The 19,564-nt window shown below is 46.7% G+C and overlaps 1 protein-coding gene across 6 annotated transcripts in view; it reads right to left on the reverse strand.

Moving 5' to 3' along the window:
- LOC115098873 (erythropoietin-like) overlaps positions 1 to 19,564 on the reverse strand; it is a 245,417-nt gene that overhangs the window by 66,001 nt on the left and 159,852 nt on the right. For 4 of the 6 annotated variants that reach the window (XM_029615924.1, XM_029615923.1, XM_029615922.1 and 1 more), the window contains one exon: positions 11,995 to 12,125. In XM_029615924.1, coding sequence (XP_029471784.1) covers positions 11,995 to 12,125 — 131 coding nt within the window. The remainder of the gene's footprint in view (positions 1 to 11,994; positions 12,126 to 19,564) is intronic. The other 2 variants (XM_029615926.1, XM_029615925.1) reach the window with 1 other exon arrangement.

The raw sequence follows: 19,564 nt of genomic DNA on the forward strand, positions 1-19,564 counted from the left end.
TACATGTGCAATGCTAGTTGTTGCCCATTTTATGTCTAGCTCTTCATATAAAGAAAGGGCTAGCCATTCATCCTTAAATTGCCATTAGAGTGTAGGTGTTACTGTTGATTGTAGGCGTTTGCCTGCTGTTTAATAACTCAGTTTTAAAGTTATGCCATTGGGCACTATGTGACTGTGTCATGTCAGCAGATAGTGCTCAGACTCAGAGAGACTGGCAGGACAATATGAAAACAGCTGCTGCCAGCATGCAGAGGTCCCAAACTAGGAGTGTAAACGAGGTAACAGGGCAAGGCAAATATAGGCTCTACAGAAGTAAGTAGATTTAGATTTATGAGGTTTATTACCGTTACTAAGGACCCATCGTAATGGTTCACAGCAATCATAAAACATCATGCTATATCAAATACATAATTGATAAGCCTAAAATACACCATAAATACCTAAAATATATCAATTATAAATCTAAAATATATCATAATTAAGTAGTGGCAAAGAAGGTGCTTCACAGAGCATTTCTTGAAAGCTGTGGTACATGGAAAATATTTCATCTACACTAAGCTTTTGAGTACTGTGTAATGGAAGCAGACATGGTCTGTCTCTCCATGTGAGGTTCTGTTCAAAGCAAGACCTTGCATACATTCTGTTCTTATACCTTATTTCTACCTTTCTACTCATTTCTTTAATCATAATCAATGTTCCTTCCCCAAACAGCTTACTGTTCGCTGCATTACAGATTTTAGCTATGAGATTATGGAGGCACATGTGTGATACTGATCCCACAGTAAGAGGGATAGTCAGTGGTCATGCTTGAACTGCTGGCACACCAGCACATTAGGACCCGCTCTGTGTTCAGACTATGGGCCCCACTCACATGAACCTGTACTCTGTAGCTGGCATAGGCAGTGAAAGGGCTGCATATAGTAGGACTCTGTAGGTACTACATATTGTAGCTCTTCAAGGCCTGTTAGTCTTATTGCAGCCATCTGACAGAGCAAGCAGGGAAATAAGTGTTAAAGCGCCAGTAGCCATCCTTCGCCATATCTCCCCTCCTCACATTTCTGACAAATGGCTGAGCACCATATGATATTGCTGTCGTGGGTGGCCCTTGGGAAGTTCGCCACTGTATTGAGGTTTTGGCATGTGTGCATTACACACTGTTTGCACATTGAGAGAGTGGTAGAGCTTGTGATTGCGGTAGTATAGGGTGGAATGAGAGCCACATGTGTGAGGGAAGTGCTGTAACATAGAAATTCCTCTTCAAAGCCTCCAGGTCATATTTCTGATAGTAAAATCTGATGTGCCGACCTGGTGCACAGACCTAGAAAAGCCAGTTTATGACAGTTGTTTGGAAGGAGCCAGAAGCCAGAAAATGTTTCTCTAGACCTGGAATGGCATGGGACCTGGCTGTGAAAAGAACCTCAGATAATAATGTGATAATAATGGTAGTCTGTGAGTTCAATCAATACCTCTCAGGACACAAAATATTCCCTCCCACAGGCCCAGTGTCACCTCCTATTTGGTGCCAGACCCCCAGTTCCTTGCAGGTCCATCTGCCTTCTGAGTGGCTCAGGCACATTTTTCCACAAAATCTGCGTTCCCTGTACATACCCGGATCTGTTCAGACAGTGGGTTAAGCCTCCTGTCCAGCAGATGGAGACAGAGAAAAACTGAAAGGGTATCCTATATCAGGACAGTGCTCCCCCTGCGTCCCTTCAGTATTTCTCTGTCTCCAGCAGATGCGGACAGCAGAACCTGCGGTTCCCCTTCTCTAGACAGTTTTCTAATTTGGGAAAGTTTTTTTTCCTTCCTTCTGTCTTTACAGGATTAAGCATTTCTCTATAAAGTTTAAAAAAAAAATGTTTTTTTGAAGAAAGAGAAGTTTTGGCAACTTCATTCCTGTATTGCTCTTAAGGGGCAGCTTGCTGCTCCTTGCTCTTATCTGGGCCTAGAGGGACTTTGCCCCTTGATTTTGTCAGCTTAGGACCCTTCCCGGTGACCTGCCTGGCTAGGGGTGATACTGGTGGTCCAGTCCCTCCCCCATTCAGACCTCCGAGAAGTGGAATACTATTGTCCGCAGACAGAGAAGGCTAATTCCTCTGTCAAGTTTCAATAAAAAAAAAAAAAAGGTCAGCCTGCTAGCAGCAGGACAGCTGACAGCTTCGGGGGAAAGAGCGGGTGTCTGATTCACCGCTCGCAGCCAGGCACAGGCACGTTTTCCGTTCTCTGTCGGCAGTATTGCGCCCCCCCCCCCCCTTCCCTCTATTTCAATGCCTCGTTCGACGATGTGCATCCTGTGCGGGGAGCCGGCCTCCAGACTCTCCCGCGAGGGAGTCTGTTCTCGTTGTTTACCCGGCGGGGAAGGTTCCTCTGCGCCGGAGAAGTCAGCTGCTCGGCCTCAGCTCAGCAAGCGCACTGCACGGCCGGCCCCATTCCTGCAAACTACGGAAACGGTGGCCATTTTGTTCTCACACATTAATTCTGACTCTATGCCGGATGAGGGAGGGGACCCGATTTTCCTGCAAACCTCGCCTGAATTAAGTCCTGTTCACCACCTGGACTTCGGATCTGACTCTCGGCCTGATGACCCCCCCTCCTCCAATCCCAGGGAAAGCCCCTGGTTATTTTTCAATGGGGTTTGTTCTGCTAATGCACAAAGCATATGTTGCCAGCTTCTTACAGGAGGAAGTTCCTCCCTTAGACCCCTCTCCTACAAGGTTGCCCATAAGCCCTCCACCGAAGGTTCCCAGGGCATCAACGGATCAGGGACCCAAGATCCCTGCTCCTCAAGGGGCTAATCAGGTCCGGATTGTACCGGGGGTTACGGACCCTCCGGATCCTCCTCCTCTGCCACCTCAGCTACTGGACCCGGATCCAGATGTAGACCTTGTTGATAGTCACTCTCAAGGCACCCTACACCCCCCAGTGGATAGCGACGATCCTCGCATACTGCGCCTTTTCCAGCGGGAGGAATTGGATCCTCTTATACCTTTTGTTTTGGCCGAGCTGGGCCTCGAGGCCCCTCAGGCGGACAGCATGAGTGCCTCGACTTCTGGTAATGTAGACCCCGTCCTGGCAGGTCTGAGAGCACCCCCACGCACCTTTCCCTTTCATCCAATGCTCGTGCAGCTCCTGCTACGGGAATGAGAAGCGCCGGAAGCCGGCTTACACGTGGGCAGGGCTATGGATAAGCTCTACCCTCTCCCCGATCAGTGTCTGGATATGCTTAAGATCCCTAAAGTTGATGCTTCTGTTTCCGCTGTTACAAAGAGGACCACCATTCCAGTAGTGGGAGCAACCGCCTTGAAGGACCTTCAAGACCGCAAGTTGGAGGTTTATCTTAAGTGAATATTTGAAGTGTTGGCACTCGGGATCTGGGCGACAGTCTGTAGCAGTCTCATGCAGCGGGCAAGCCTTAGGTGGGTTCAGCAACTACTCAGCACCCAGGACCTCCCGTCTGCAGAGGCGGAACAGGCATATGGCATCAGTGCCATATGCAACCACAGAGCTGTGGTTGCATATGGCACTGATGCCCTTTATGATCTCCTCCAGGTGCAGGCCAGAGCCATGGTTTCAGCGGTATTGGCCAGACGTCTCCTCTGGCTTCAAAATTGGGCTGCGGATTCCTTTTCTAAATCACAATTGGTCACTCTCCAAGGGTAAGTTGCTTTTCGGTGAGGACCTGGAACAGCTTAGTAAATCCTTAGGGGACAATAAGATTCACAAGCTGCCTGAGGACCGCCCTAGACAATCTTAAGTCATTCTTTCCTTCGTGCTGTCGTTTTAGGAGGCAGCGCAGGTACAACAGGCTGCGGGGGGCTGCCCAAAGAACTACCTCCACTACATCTCAAGCATGGTCTCATTCCTTTCGTGGCCGACATCCATTCCGAGATGGTCACACTACAGGATCCTCCACAAAACCCTCCCAATGAGATGCGGCCAGCCCACTCCTCCGTTCCCAACTTAGGTGGATGTCTGTCCCTCTTTCTCGAGGAATGGGTCAAAATTACATCAGATCAATCGGTCCTCGATATGATCGAAAAAAGCTACGCTTTAGAATTTGCTCAGGATCTCCCGGACCGCTATTTAATCTCCCCTTGCGGAAGTCGGAAGCGTCCAGCAGTGTGCCAGACTCTCGACAGGTTACGGGAGCTCGGGGCTATAGTTCCAGTCCCCCTGGAGGAACAAGGGTCCGGCCAATATTCCATATACGTCATTCCCAAAAAGGACGGTTCCTTCGACCGATCCTGGACCTTGAGAGTCAACTGGGTGCTCAAGGTTCCCCATTTTCGAATGGAGACCCTGAGCGCGGTCATAGCGGCAGTTCGCTCCGGCAAATTCCTGCCCCCCCTCGATTTGATGGAGGCCTACCTTCATATACCAATCCACCTGGAACACAAGAAATATCTTCGCTTCAACATTCTGGGACACCACTTCCAGTTTCGAGCACTCCCATTTGGTCTTGCCACCGTTCCCTGCACATTTACCAAGGTCATGGTGGTAGTGGTGGCATTCCTCCATTGGGAGGGCTGCCTTGTCCATCCTTACCTTGATGACTGGCTCATTCGGGCGAAATCGGAGAAACTCTGCAAGCTGGCGGTCACCAGAGTTTTGTCGGTCCTCACTTCCCTCGGGTGGATCGTCAACTTCCCCAAGAGCAACCTCAATCCCTCGCAAGTCCTGGACTTCTTAGGAGCACGCTTCGACACCAGCAAGGGCAAGGTTTTGCTCCCCAAGGCCTGGGCGCTCAAGCTTATGAATCAAGTTCAACTTCTGTTGACTCTTTCGATGCCCTCGGTTTGGGATTACCTCGAGGTTCTGGGATCTTTGGCTTCCACTATAGATTTGGTTCCTTGGGCTTTTGCGTATATGCATCCTTTGCAGAAAGTGTTGCTGTCCCGCTGGAAGCCAGTCTCAGAGAAATTTCAGACTCCTCTACTGCTCTCCGAATCTATCATTGACAGCATGCAGTGGTGGCTCTCTCTCGCTCACCTGTCGAAGAGGATGCCCCAGTGGATCATTGTTACGATGGATGCCAGTCTCTCCGACTGGCATCCATCGTAACTGGAGACTGGCTGTGTCAGAATCAGTCTACCCAGGGACTATGGTCTCCTATCCAGGCCTGATGGCACATCAATCACCTGGAGGCTTGAGCGGTACGTTTGGCCCTCAAGACTTTCCTACCCTTGCTCCGTCGCAAAGCTGTGCGAGTCCTCTCTGACAACGCCACTATGGTAGCTTACATCAATCGCCAGGGAGGTACCAGGAGTCGTCTGGTGGCCTTGGAAGCCAGCAAGCTGTTCTCTTGGGCAGAACATCATCTAGATTGAGGGCTGCCTCTCACATTGCGAGGAAGGAGAATATTCAAGCCGATTTCCTAAGTCATCAACATCTAGACCCCAGAGAGTGGGAGTTGTCCGAAGAAGCGATAGATCTGGTCATGCGCAGATGGGGAGCTCCCCACTTAGATCTGATGGCCACCATGAGGAACGCAAAAGCTCCCAGATTCTTCAATTGCAGGTCGGAGCACTGTTCGGAGGGGGTAGATGCCTTAGTCCTACCCTGGCCTTGTGATGTTCTCCTCTACGTGTTCCCACCATGGCCTCTGGTGGGAAAAGAAGAATAGAACTTCACAAGGGGCCGGTCATCCTCGTGGCACTGGAGTGGCCCCGGAGACCATGGTTCGTGGACCTGGTGAATCTCGCGACAGACTGTCCCCTTCGTCTCGGTCACCTCCCACACCTGCTTCGTCAGGGTCCCGTATTTTTCGATCAGGCGGATTGCTTTTGTCTAGTGGCCTGGCTTTTGAGCGGCGGCGACTGAGGAAGAAAGGTTACAAGGAGGAAGTTATATCCACGCTGTTTCAGGCCCATAAGACTTCTAACTCTCTTGCTTACATTCAGGTATGGAGAATATTCGAGAACATGTGTACTGAATCCGGCGTTCCGGCACGCAAGGCCCTGATTTCCCAGATTCTCTCTTTCCTATAGAATGGCCTTTCCAAAGGTCTGTCATTCAATTCCTTGTGAGTGCAGGTTTCGGCTTTCGGTTCCCTCTTAGGACGGGTGGATGGTTACACGGTGGCGGCCCATCCGGATGTCATTCGATTCCTTAAAGGGGCCAAACATTTGAACCCGCCTGTCCGGGCTACTTGTCCGTCGTGGAGTCTTAATCTGGTACTTTGTGTCCTTTGTGAGGCACTCTTTGAACCCCTCTGGCGGGCCACGCTTAAGGATTTGACTCTCAAAACAGTATTTCTAGTCTCTATTTGCTTAGCCAGGAGAGTCTCCAAGCTTCAGGCTTTATTCTGTAGGGAGCCCTTTCTTTGTTTTTCTGATTCAGGGTTTCCCTAAAGACGGTTCCATCCTTCTTACCAAATGTTTTGTCTTCCTTCCATGTCAATCATTCGGTGGAGCTTCCTGCTTTTTCTCCAGAGGACATTGCAAGCACGCCTGGCAGAGACCGTAGACGGCTGGATGTCAAGCAGGTTCTTCTTCAGTACTTACAGGTGACTAACGAGTTTCGGGTCTCTGATCATCTCTTTGTTTTATGGAGCGGACCAAACAAAGGGAAGCAGGCGTCTAAAACTACCATTGCTCGATAACTCAAAGAGGCAATTGCGTCGGTGTATATCTGTCAGGGCCAGCCGGTTCCCGAGGGTTTAAAGGCCCATTCTTTGTGTTCTCAGGCTGCCTCTGGGAGGAGAGCCAGTCGGTTTCTCCGCAAGAAATTTACAGAGCTGCTACTTGGAAATCTCTGCATATCTTTGCTCGTCGTTACCACCTCAATGTACAGGCGCCAGTGTTTGGTTCCTTCGGCAGACAGGTGCTTCGAGCTGGACTATCTCGGTCCCACCCTATTTAGGGAAGCTTTGGCACCTCCCACTGTCTGGGCTGATCCGAGTATGTACAGGGAAAGGAAAATTAGTTCTTACCTGATAATTTTTGTTCCTGTAGTACCGCGGATCAGTCCAGATGCCCGCCCTGTCTGTATCTATATCTTATATTTCCGCTCTAAGTTCTTGCATTCACAGGTTGCAGACCATCCATTCCTTCTGGCACCGGAAGTATCTATTTCAGATGTATGTATATAAGAGCAGTTTTTATGAGAGTAGTTCCTGAGTGATTCGATGTCGAATGTTCAAATTCCAATTTTAAGGTTATTGTTCTTACTTGCTTGATCTTACTCTGGTTATGTTTCTCTGCTTTGTTAACACTTATACTGAAGAGACGCAGGGTGAGCACTGTCCTGATATAGGATACCCTTTCAGTTTTTCTCTGTCTCCATCTGCTGGACAGGAGGCTCAACCCACTGTCTGGACTGATTCATGGTAATACAGGAACGAAAATTATCAGGTAAGAACTAATTTTCCTATATTGCCTGCTTTATCATGCAATATTTTGCTGCATGACATGAAATTCCTCCTTCATCAGCAAATTTTGCATGTTTTGCCTTTTTTTACATAAAAATTAGTGGAAATATATTTTAATGCACGTTGCTATATTTTCTTGTGCGAAGCAAAAATGTTTTCATATCATCAGGCACGATAAGGCTTTTTTGCTCACATTAATGTGAATGACCCCCTTAGGTTGTAGGATAGGGACATATCTACAGTACCTGAATATAATCCACTTTGAAGTGCCTGAAAAGTGAAATATAAATGAACTAAATAAATATTGCCCCCTAAATGTCATCCTGCATTTGTCTGTGCATTGCCTAAAGCAGAGGTTCTCAACCGGTGTGTCGCGACACATCGGTGTGTCGCCAAGAACATGCAGGTGTGTCGCCACACTTCCCATCCCCCACTGACCCAGCTGCTCCCTGGTCCTCCTCCGCCCGGACTTAAAATGCTGTCAGCCGGGCAGAACGCGGCAGGACAGCTGGAGTCAGTGGCACCGGCATGGTCTCTTCTTCCCCCCACACTCGCAGCCCAGAAGAGGAAGTGGTGAGCAGCGGGTACGTGCGCGGGAAGAAGAGACCATGCTAGTGCGCTCAGCATCAGCCCGAAGAAAAGGAGAGTGGCGCGGCCTGAGGAACGAGCAGCGCGGCTCAGAGAAAAATGAAGAAGAACGCCCACCCCCGCGGCTGATGGGACTCCTTGCTCCATGAGGGCTGAAAATGAAGGAGGTTGCTGCTGCCTTTAGGGTTGGGAGGAGGCTGCTGTTGCCACTAGTTCCAGGGAGAGAGAGAGAGTGAATGAGCAAGCATGTGTGTTTGAGATCCTGTGTGTGTGTGTGTGTGTGTGTGTGCATGTGTGTAAGTGAGAGAGCATGTATGTAAATGATTGAGAGCCTGTATATGTGAAAGAGAGTATGTCTGTGATAGCCTGCCCGTGAGAGAGAGAACATGAATGTAAGTTTACGATTGGGAACCTGTATGTGTAAGTTTGTGATTGAAAACCTGTTTGTGTGAAAGAATATGTGAATATGATTGAGATCCTTTGTATGTGAGAGAGATCATGTGTATGTATGATTAAAAGCCTGTGTGTATAAGTAAGAGAGACAGCATGTGTGTCTATGTGTGACTGAGAGCTGGTTTAGGTGAGGGAGCATGTGAGTATGTGATTGAGAGCCTGTGTGTAAATGAAAGAGACAGCATGTGTGTCTATGTGTGATTGAGAGCTGGTTTAGGTGAAGGAGCATGTGAGTATGTGATTGAGAGCCTGTGTGTAAATGAGAGAAAGAGAGAGAGCTTGTGTGTCTGTGTCTGATTGAGAGCTGGTTTAGGTGAGGGAGCATGCGAGTATGTATTGAGAGCCTGTGTGTAAATGAGAGAAAGAGAGAGAATGTAAGCATTTATTTATTTATTTATTGATTTATTTAAATTCTTTTGATATACCGATGCTCAAGACAAGTCTTATCGTACCGGTTTACAGTATAACCAGGGGAAACCATTTAACTAAATGAAAGAAAGTTACAATGAACAGGGAGTACAGTTCAGGATATTTAAGAGAGAGAAAAAAGTTTAACATAACGTTCCTAAAAGTAATGCAGGAAGAGTAACAAACAAACAATTGATTATAATGGAGAGCTAATTTAACAATTACTATAAAATAAGTATTTCGAACAACACAGTTCTTTTAGATACTTGGCTACGGAGGCCTCATAACGGGGCGATGACCTGGGCCAGGAATGGGGCAGTGGCAGAAGAAGAGGTTATAGGCGAGGAGGAAAGGTGATGGGAGCGGAGTAGGAGGCATTGCTAGTTGGGGAGTGTCTCTTCAGGGGAATGCTTGTGAGAACAGCCACGTTTTCAGTTTCTTTCTAAAGGAGAGATGGCATTGTTCCTGGCGTATATCTGGGGGTAATGAGTTCCATTGATGTGGTCCCGCGGTGGACAGTGCTCGTTTTTGAATGGAGTTGTGAGTGATGGCTTTGTTTGGGGGCGCCTGGAGAGATCCTTTGTATGAGGATCTGATCGGTCTGGTAGAGGTATGGAGTTCGAGAGGAATTATGAGTTGGAGTGAGTAATGATGATAGATGGTTTTGTGTATGATGGTCAATGTCTTGAACAGTATTCTATAGTGGATGGGGAAGCCAGTGTAGGTGTCTAAGTATCGGTGTGATGTGGTCCTTGCGTCGAGAATGTGAATGAGAATGTGAATGAGAGTCTGTGTGCGAGAGAAAAAGACAGCATGTATGTGTGTGATTGAAAGCCTGTGTGTGTAAGCGTGAAAAGATAGACAGCATGTGTGTAAGTGTGTAATTAAGAGCCTATATAAGTGAGAGAAAAAGCATGTGTATATGTGAGTGACTGAGCGCATGTGTATATAGGTGTGTAATTGAGAGCCAGTGTGAGAGAGAGCGCTGGTATGTGACTGAGAGAGAGGAGAAAGTTCCAAGCAAACCACTCCTCCTCCTGCTAATTTAAAACAATCTCAGGAGACCTGGATATCAAATGCTCCCAGGTATGCAGAGCAAAACAATTTTTGTATCCTTATTTTTCATTACTGGGTCTTTGGGTCTGCTATTTTGAAATATTTTATTGGTATATAGAAATTTTTTATATGAGTTTTTAATTATTGGTTATTCCACTCATCAGCTGTTTCGAAATAATCTGTTCTTTTTGTTAATATGGTTTTACTGCTACTGATTTTATATTTCTTGATTTGTTTTATAAGGATGGGTGATGTTTCTCTTTTTCCTTTATTACACTGCACACGGAGACTCTGGCTTGTTGCAGTTTCCAATTCAGTTTTTTCTGCATGCTTCTAATTATGCGTTTTGGTCTCTTTATTCTTTGTTAGTGAGGGTCAGCACATGTGATTCAGGTGAGGTTCTCTGCTGGCGTGTAGTTTCTGTGTGGGGCTCTATAGCAGCCTGGCTTGGTCTGTTTTCCTAATAGGAGGTGTATTGGTGTCTTAAGGCCTGGTGTAATATTTCAGTGTTGCCTTCTCTTAGGTAAGGTGGTTACTGTTAAGTGCTGAAAATTGGTGCTGTTTTGGTGTGGGATATTTACCGTTTGTGCAATTTCTGTTCAGACAGAATACGTATCTTTTCCTTGTGTCATTCTTAACAATAAAAATAATTACCGGACCTTTACTTTTAATTTCCTGCATGAATTGTAATGAGCAGTGTGTCACACATGTGAGCGTGGCCTGTCCGGTGTGTCACGATGGGAAAAAGGTTGAGAACACTGGCCTAAAGTATCTAAGTCCTATAAAATCATTGTGCTGATGAGTGTTTACAATGTGACAGTCAGAAGTGGAAATATTCCTTCCTCTAGATCACTTAAACTGTCCAACAGGGATCACATTCGGCCTCCTTGAAAGCCCCACTTATCATATTTCAGGCTATCTGTGGAGGAATTCATTGCTCTTGCAATCCCACCTTCTGTATCAGCAGGAGGCACTGTAGGAAATGATGCAGGAGTACTAGCTGTGGGTGGGAGCTAACAGGTCCTGCAGTCCCATCCTCTCCCAGCAGGAGGCACTGTAGGAAATGATGCAGGAGTACTAGCTGTGGGGGAGCGAAACAGGTCCTGCAGTCCCAGCCTATACCAGCAGGAGGCACTGTAGGAAATGATGCAGGAGTACTAGCTGTGGGTGGGAGCTAACCGGTCCTGCAGTCCCATCCTCTCCCAGCAGGAGGCACTGTAGGAAATGATGCAGGAGTGCTTGGCTGTGGGGAAGTTCACAGCTCCTACAGTCCCAGCCTGTACCAGCAGGAGGCACTGTAGGAAATGATGCAGGAATACTAACTGTGGGGGAGTTAACAGGTCCTGCAGTCCCATCCTTTCCCAGCAGGAGGCACTGTAGGAAATGATGTAGGAGGGGAGCTAACAGGTCCTGCAGTCCCATCCTCTCCCAGCAGGAGGCACTGTAGGAAATGATGCAGCTCAGATCCTGCAATCTCAGCTTGTACCAGCAGGAGGCACTGTAGGAAATGATGCAGGAGTGCTTGGCTGTGGGGAAGTTCACAGCTCCTGCAGTCCCAGCCTGTACCAGCAGGAGATGCTATAGGGAAATAGCAGTTTTACTTGGGATGATAGGGCTAACAAATGTGATGCCTTTGAGAAACCGTATTTCAAAAAGCCAGAGAGAGCTTCCTAACATACTACTCATCCTTAATAGAAGAATGTTTTGGGCTCAGGCTGCTTTCTGTGCCCAAATCCACTGGAGTTTCTTTAATAAAATGAGTTTGTATGATCTCTAATCAATCTTCAGATCACAAACTGAGAGCGGCAGGATAATTCATCTCTGCTCATGAGACAGGAAATGAGGGGCACTGGATATTCTGCAGCTGCTGGACTCTCCCTTCACTCCCCCTGTCCCAGGTAACACAATCTTCCCCTTCTTCTCAAGTCTCTCCTTGGTGATCTAACACCTACTCTCTCTCCTCCCTCCTCATAGGCCTCTGACATAGTTCTTATTGTCCTTTCTTGGAGTTTTATTTTAGAACTATTATATTTTTTCTCTCCTTTTCTTTTAACCACTTGTATGTATTACTTTAGCAACACTGCCAAATGAATCTAATTCTAGAAAAGAGAGCGCCTTACCGCCTGGTTTTCCATGCTTTTAGAGTCATTGACGTATTTTGAAATCATCTGATCATCGCACGGCAGCCGACTTGGGCTCATTTTGCTTAATTTTATGTTCATCAGAAATCCTGCCAGGAAAACAATTCCTGCTGGGAACAAAGGGAGAAAGAAACTGCATGAGAGAGAGAGAGAGAGACAGACAGGAGACTGCAGAAGAGAGACACACTGATACAGGAGCCTGCAGGAGAGATCAACAGAAGGAGTCAGGAGCCTTCAGGAGAGACGGAAAGAAACAGACAGGAGACTGCATGAAAGAGAAACAGAAAGAGACAGCAGAGAAACTGCAGGAAAAATAAACAAGATAGGAAACTGCAGGAGAAAGACATAGACAGGAGAGTATGAGAGAGAAACGTACAAGCACTGAGGAAACCTCAGGAAAAAAAAACAGAAACCAAAAATTCTGTGAAATTTCAAAAGAGTTTTCAATTTTAAAAACCACTTATTGTCCAAAATAAGGTTAAAAACAGTTAATTTCAAATAAAAACATCTTTATGCTATTAAATCAGACCTTGGTCTCCAATATATCAGAGAGAGAGCCAATCTCCTTTTGAAAGGCTGTAATTACTAGGATGTGAATCATTTTTGAACGATTAAAATTATCGTCAGATAATTTTAAAATCGTCCTAAATCATTAGAGTGCACGATACAATACAAATGCCCCCGATTTATCGTCGGGGCATTTGTACTGTATTGTTAAATAGGGCACGGGAATTATTTGGGGGAGGGCGGGAAAACTGGCATACCAAAACAACCCCTAAACCCACCCTGACCCTTTAAAACCAATTCCTTACCCTCCCCCACCCTCACGAACCCCCCCAAAATGTTAAGTTACCTGGTGGTCCGGGGGGGGGGGGTCCCGGCGCGATCTCCCGCTCTCGGGCCATCGGCACCATTTTGGCTGCCACTAATTAAAATGGCGCCGATGACCCGATAAAAAAAAAAAAAACCACCTGAACCTTTAAATCGACCACCCTTAGCCTCCCCCACCCTCCCGACCCTTTTTTTTTTAGGGAAGCCCGCGCCGCTAAAAATAAAAACCCACCGACCCTTTAAATCGACCCCCCCCAAAACCTTTTAAAATTATCTGGTGGTCCAGGGGGGCCTTGGGGGGCTCGGGGAGAGATCCAGGGGGGCCTCGGGGAGAGGAGAGATCCAGGGGAGCCTCGGGGAGCGATTTCCTGTTCCCAGGCATCAGCTGTTCTAAAAAAAAAATGGCGCCGATGCCCCTTTGCCCTTACCATGTGACAGGGTATCCGTGCCATTGGCCGGCCCCTGTCACATGGTAGGAGCACTGGATGGCCGGCCGGCCAATGGCACGGATACCCTGTCACATGGTAAGGGCAAAGGGGCATCGGCGCCATTTATTTTTAGAACAGCTGATGCCTGGGAACGGGAAATCTCTCCCTGAGGCCCCCCTGGATCTCTCCCTGAGGCCCCCCTGGACCACCAGGTAATTTTAAAAGGTTTTGGGGGGGTCGATTTAAAGGGTCGGGTGGGGTTTTTTTTTTGCGGCGCGGGCCTCCCTAAAAAAAAAATTAGCGATGTGAATTGGAATCAGAAACGATTCCAATTCACATATCTTAACAATCAGATCCCCCCCCCCCCCCAGCCGAATCTGATCGTTAAGACGATCTGGCACACGATTCAAATCTCTAGTAATTACTTCTGTAGCCCTGTGGTAGAGCAGGAGGAGGGGGGAGAGAGAGTTAGGTGTCTAGGAATTATTATTTATGAGGTGCACAATGAAATATGCAAACTTCACAGGGCTTTGCCAAAACAATCAAAGAAAACCTACACAAGTATGTTTTCTTTCATTATTGCCCCCTCAAAAGTACCCACTCAAATTGCCCCTGCTTTTTCTGCAGGTACTTTCTAATACTAAAAATCCTACACTGGCTACCCATCCACTATAGAATTCTCTTCAAGACTCTTACCATCATTCACAAATCCGTCTACTAGCAATCCCCACTCCAACTGTCCAGCCCTCTCGAACTCCATACTTCTGCAAGGCCGATTAGATCCGCATACAAAGGCTCTCTACAGGCCCCCCCCAAATAAATTTGCGGTTCACAAATACATCCACAAACGAGCACTATCCACAGCGGGACCTCTCCACTGGAACTCACTACCCCCACATCTACGGCAGGAACAATGTCATCTCACCTTCAGAAAGAAACTGAAAACCTGGCTGTTCGCTCAAGCATACCGCTGAAGGAACATTCGACCAACCAGTACCGACTCACCTTTTTACCTTCCCACCCATTCCCTTCTTCCTCGTCCCTCCGCACCGGTCCCTGTCCCCCCCCCCTCCCTCCCTGTTTTACCTCCTCTGATCCGTCACCCACAGAATTTTGTGCTAGAAACTGCCTAGGACAATCCTTCCCATCAAAAAATTCAGATACTCTATATGTAATCAATTGTTCTCTGACTATTTTGTTACATGGCTCTCCAATTGTACTCGTCTGATCTTCTTCTTCTCTTCTAACGCCCATGTTTATGCTCCCTGTTTTTTGTAATTTTGCCTTCCATATCGTTGTTAATTGGTTTTTCCCCCTAGTTATATTGTAAACCAGTACGATAAGACTTATCTTGAGCATCGGTATATTAAAAGAATTTAAATAAATAAAATAAATAAATAAGGAAAAGCAACACATGTAGTTGCCTCCCCCACTTTCTAAGGAAAAGCAACACATGTCCCCCAACCTAACTTGAGCCCCAGGGAACGGAGACAAAAGCACAAGGCTAAAAGTACACATATAGAGGAAAACAGCAAATAGCCCATTTCTGCGGATTACTTTCATTATTGCTTTCCTCATTTACTATTGAGGTAATTAAATGATAACTTCCCCCTCAAAGCCCTCATTCCTGGTGAGGGGGAGAAGATAGAGTCTTGGCAATGCTTTCTGGGGCTACGACTTCAATGATGAAGGTATAGATTGTATCCCATTAGGAGGGAAACCTTCCAAATAAGAGTCAATTAGGGACAATGTGCAATTAACCATGATGTTAGGAACTGACAAACTTTAGTTGTATTGCAGATCATTCACATAAGAACATAAAACATATTTGATAAGTGGAAGGATTTTAAACATTTTTTTTATTTATGCAGTTATTAAATATTTACAGAAGAAATAAATAACTTCTAAGGCAATACATCTTTCCAAAAACATGTATAAATTATAGAACAAACAGGAAAACAACATTTGGAAAGAAAAGTCCATAAAATGAGGAGGGGAGGAAAAGAAAACGAAAGGAAACTACAACTACAAAATCCTGGCAGGGCAAGCAATATACAAATTAACCACAGTCATCCAAATGCATTATTCAATCCTAGAAGCTGCTGTATTCCAGAAACTTCTGAAGTGGAGCAGGGTCATAAAACAGATACTAAACCAAGCATTTAACAGGAGATTTTAAAAAGAAACCATCTCCAGTCCAATAACAGATTGCTTGAGTCCCAAAAAAGCTTTACACTTATCCAGCGTCCACCTGCTAAAGTCAGGGAAAACCCTCATCTTAACATTGAAGAACTTGGCCTCTCCCTTCTGAAGAAAAGACTTCAAAGCCTAGTTCTGGTTTTGTTCTAAAACAAAAGATTCATTCAAGATTTTCCAAATTCAAATGATTCCTTTCAGAGTTCATACTAGGCTGGGTCCTGTCTTCCCTATTGGAAGATAATAAGCTTGGGCTTGGTAGAAAAGCTTCAGAGGGGTTCTTCAATATTTCAAGAAAATGTTTTCTTAGCATACCCATTGAGGAAATCACAAGAGTTTCTCAATCAATGAACGCATCAAATACAAAATTGGAATGCTTGTACACAAACTTCTTAAAGATAAAAAATGTCACTGGGTGAACGCAATTTTAAAATTCTATCATCCAACTAGACTTCTCCACTCTTTGCAATGAGGCTTACTGGAAATTCCATCACCAAAACTAGCCAAACTTCATATTACTCGTGCGTGCGCCTTTTCTGTCACAGCACCAACCGTATGGAATTCGTTTCCAATAGAAATCAGACAATGCGATCCGCTTAACCAATTCAGAAAATACATTAAGACCTTTTTATTTAATTTAGCTTATAGTTATTTGTTTTATCATTTATTTCTTGTGTTCATCAACAGTTTTAACTTAATATTTCTTATTATTTTACACCCTTGTAACATATTTTAATTTTTAATTTTAATTTTATGTTGTTTTATTTTTTGTCTTATGATTCAACTTATGTATGTTATTTTGTTCACCGCTGAGGCCTTTTTAAGTGTTAGGTGGTTTATAAATCTTAATAAATGTAAATATATTGTTTTATCAAAATTTTATCTTGAGACACATCTTCTCAGAAGCCACCTTTGAAAAGTCACTTAACTATGATATAGATCTTGTTAAGGAAGACTCTGTATGTGACACCAGTACTCAAATTTCCCCCAACAAAACTTCCGAAGGAGGTTAAGGCAGACAGGCCAAGGAAAATTGAACCAGTATAGGACCCGGAGGAAAGGATGCCATAGACATAGTCAGGGATTTCTCCCTTCCTTCCTTCCTTATAGTTTGTATTAATGACACCTACCTCTTGGTAACCCAGCCCGGATGACATCTCGCCCAAATCTAGACTTGGAACTTACAGAGGTTTTGACATCTGGACCTGCAGCTCCAATAATGGCGTTCTCTTTCACTGCCAGCTGGCCCACATCATCACTATGCAACAATGTTCCCTGGAAAGCTTCACTGGCTGACGCATTTTACAGTGGAGGAGGGGAGATCTCCCATTCAAGGCCAGAGACCACTCCAGAGAAACGACAACACTCTCCAAATCTTTAATCTGTCTACTACCTGAAGGCAAAGGCTGCAAGATACAGTGAGAAGAGAGGCCAGGGGTTCCACCATCGGTGATGACATTGTGTTTCTCACAGGACAAGCAGGATGGTAGTCCTCACATATGGGTGACATCACAGGATGGAGCCCAATCATGGAACACTTTTGTCAAAGTTTCTAGAACTTTGACTGGCACCTACTGGGCATGCCCAGGATGGCACTAACCCTGCAACCAGCAGGGGTCCCCCTTCAGTCTTTTTTCCACGCAGCAGTAGCCACGTGAGTTAAGGAACTATACAGAGATTCCTGACAGGAATTTTCCTCACGGAATTACTTCATACTTTCATACCCCACAGGGGTCCCCTTATTCAATTTTTACTTCCGCGGTGCTCCGGTAAGTTTTTTACCAGATTCCGGTCGATTCCCGTTGAGTTTGGCCCTCGCGGCCTACTGGCCATCGACTGCACCGTGGCTAAATATTTTGAAAGGCCATGGCATCGGGGTTCCGTCGATGCCCCAACTGCACTCGCACAATGTCCATTACCGACCCTCACAAGGTCTGTGTAATGTGTTTAGGCAGCGAGCATGATGTCCTTACTTGCACCAAATGTGCCCTTATGACACCTAAAGGTCGCAAGGCTAGAATGGAGAAAATGGAACTTCTCTTTCGGTCAAAAACTCCGACGCCGTCCATAGCATTGACGTCGTCTGAGCCGACACCATCTAGTCGCACCAACATCGCACACCGACCGGTAACCAGCCAACATCGATGACTCCATGGCCATCGACCTCCTCTGTTCCCCCTCAGGAAAAGGACCGAGGAGAGAATCGAGAAAAGCATCAACATCGACACCGTAGGTCTCAGACCATCGACCCAGGCAAGCCCTCGGCGTCGCCATCATCTGAGCCGCAGTCAAAGAAAGCCCGTCCAGAAAAGGCACCGTCCCTATCTGGTTCAGGGTCACTGAGGCAACCTTCACCGGGACCGGTGATAGGAGCCGCGATTCCACCTCCAATGGTGGTCCCTCCGGCTACGCCTCTGCCTCCTCCTCCGGCATCGGGGCTCCATGCTCCAGGTTTCTGAGAGGAACTGGATCAGATGATTCAGGAGGCCATCGGCAGAGCGATGCAAGGCTTCAAGATTCCTTCGATGCCAGTATCGGTGCCAATACCTGAACTGGTGACCGATCCCATCCCTGTAGCGCTGGCACCGCTACTCACAAGGATGGAAGCACTGATCGCCGCCTTTCCTCTGACGGATCCATCGGCACCGATGGGCCCGATGCCCTCCTCTCCGATTCCTCTTTCATCGACAGAAGAAGGAGAAACACCGTTACTTCCTCCATCGGGAGTTCTTCCGATGCTTATGCCATCGATGTCACCGATAGCATCTTTGCTTCCATCGATGCTGCAGATTCGTCTATCGATGCCTTCAGTGCCTTTATCGGTGCCACCGGTGACTTCCTCGATGACTTCGGTGCCTCGTCCAGGACCTTCAGGGATACCAACATTTCGTCCCTCTAAGGATACTAGGGGTGCTGGAGATGATCCCTACGATACATGGACCGATGATTCATCCCAGGATACTGATGACTTACCATTACCACCCTCTCCTACTGAAAGCAGGAAGCGTTCTCCTCCAGAGGACTTGTCCTTCATTAATTTTTTGAAGGAAATGTCTGAAGTGGTTCCTTTTCAACTTCAGACAGAAGAGGATGATAAACACCAGATGATGGAGCTTCTGCAGTTTTTGGATGCTCCTAAAGAAATTACATCTATCCCCATCCATGATGTCCTCTTGGATCTTCTAAAGAGAAATTGGGAACATCCTGGTTCAGTAGCACCAGTTAACCGAAAGGCAGACACCACATACCTAGTCCAGTCAACTCCAGGTTTCCAAAAATCCCAACTGGATCACCATTCAGTGGTTGTTGAATTAGCCTAAAAGAAAGTTCGACGATCCAAGCCTCATTCTTCCTTCCCTCCAGGGAAGGAGCAAAAGTTCCTGGATGCCATAGGTCGGCGTGTCTTTCAGGAGTCAATGCTTATATCCCACATTGCTTCTTACCAACTCTATATGACCCAGTACAACAGGCTCCTCTTTAAACAAATACAGGACTTTGCTGAGTCCCTGCCTCAACAGTCTCAAGAGCAATTACATGCCCTGGCTCAAAAAGGATTAGCAGCGGGCAAACATGAAATAAGATCTGCCTATTGTTGTGTCCGTCGGTGCCCGACGCCCTCTCTCCGCCCTCCTTACCTCTCTGGCGCTTCTCTCTCCGTCCGCGGGAAGATTGGCTGCCGCGGCGTTCTCCTGCCACTTGTCCTCAGGTGTTTCCGGACCAGCTCGACGCTGCAACCGCCATGTTTCCTGGAGGCCTAGGGTTGCGTGCGCGGCGCGGCCCCAATTGAAGTACCGGCATTTGCAGCAAACCTTGGGGGTGCCCCCGACGATGACGTCACCCGCGACGGATATTTAAGGTCTCAGAATTTGCTAACACTTCGAGTTAGCAAAGATTGACAACGGACTCGCTTTGTCTGTCTAAGCTATTCTGCCTCCTCAGACTTACCAGAGGTACCCGCTCCTCGGGGGCCTTGCTCTCTCCTTGTTTTCTTCAGGTGACAGTCTGGAACTGGTACTCGCTCCTCGAGGGCCCTCATCCCAGACTTACTTCGTATACTCTTTTGCCTGGAAGTCTTCACTATCAACTATATCAGT

This window comes from Rhinatrema bivittatum, chromosome 9 (assembly GCF_901001135.1).
Source record: "Rhinatrema bivittatum chromosome 9, aRhiBiv1.1, whole genome shotgun sequence".
In the NCBI taxonomy this organism is placed as follows: Eukaryota; Metazoa; Chordata; class Amphibia; order Gymnophiona; family Rhinatrematidae; genus Rhinatrema; species Rhinatrema bivittatum.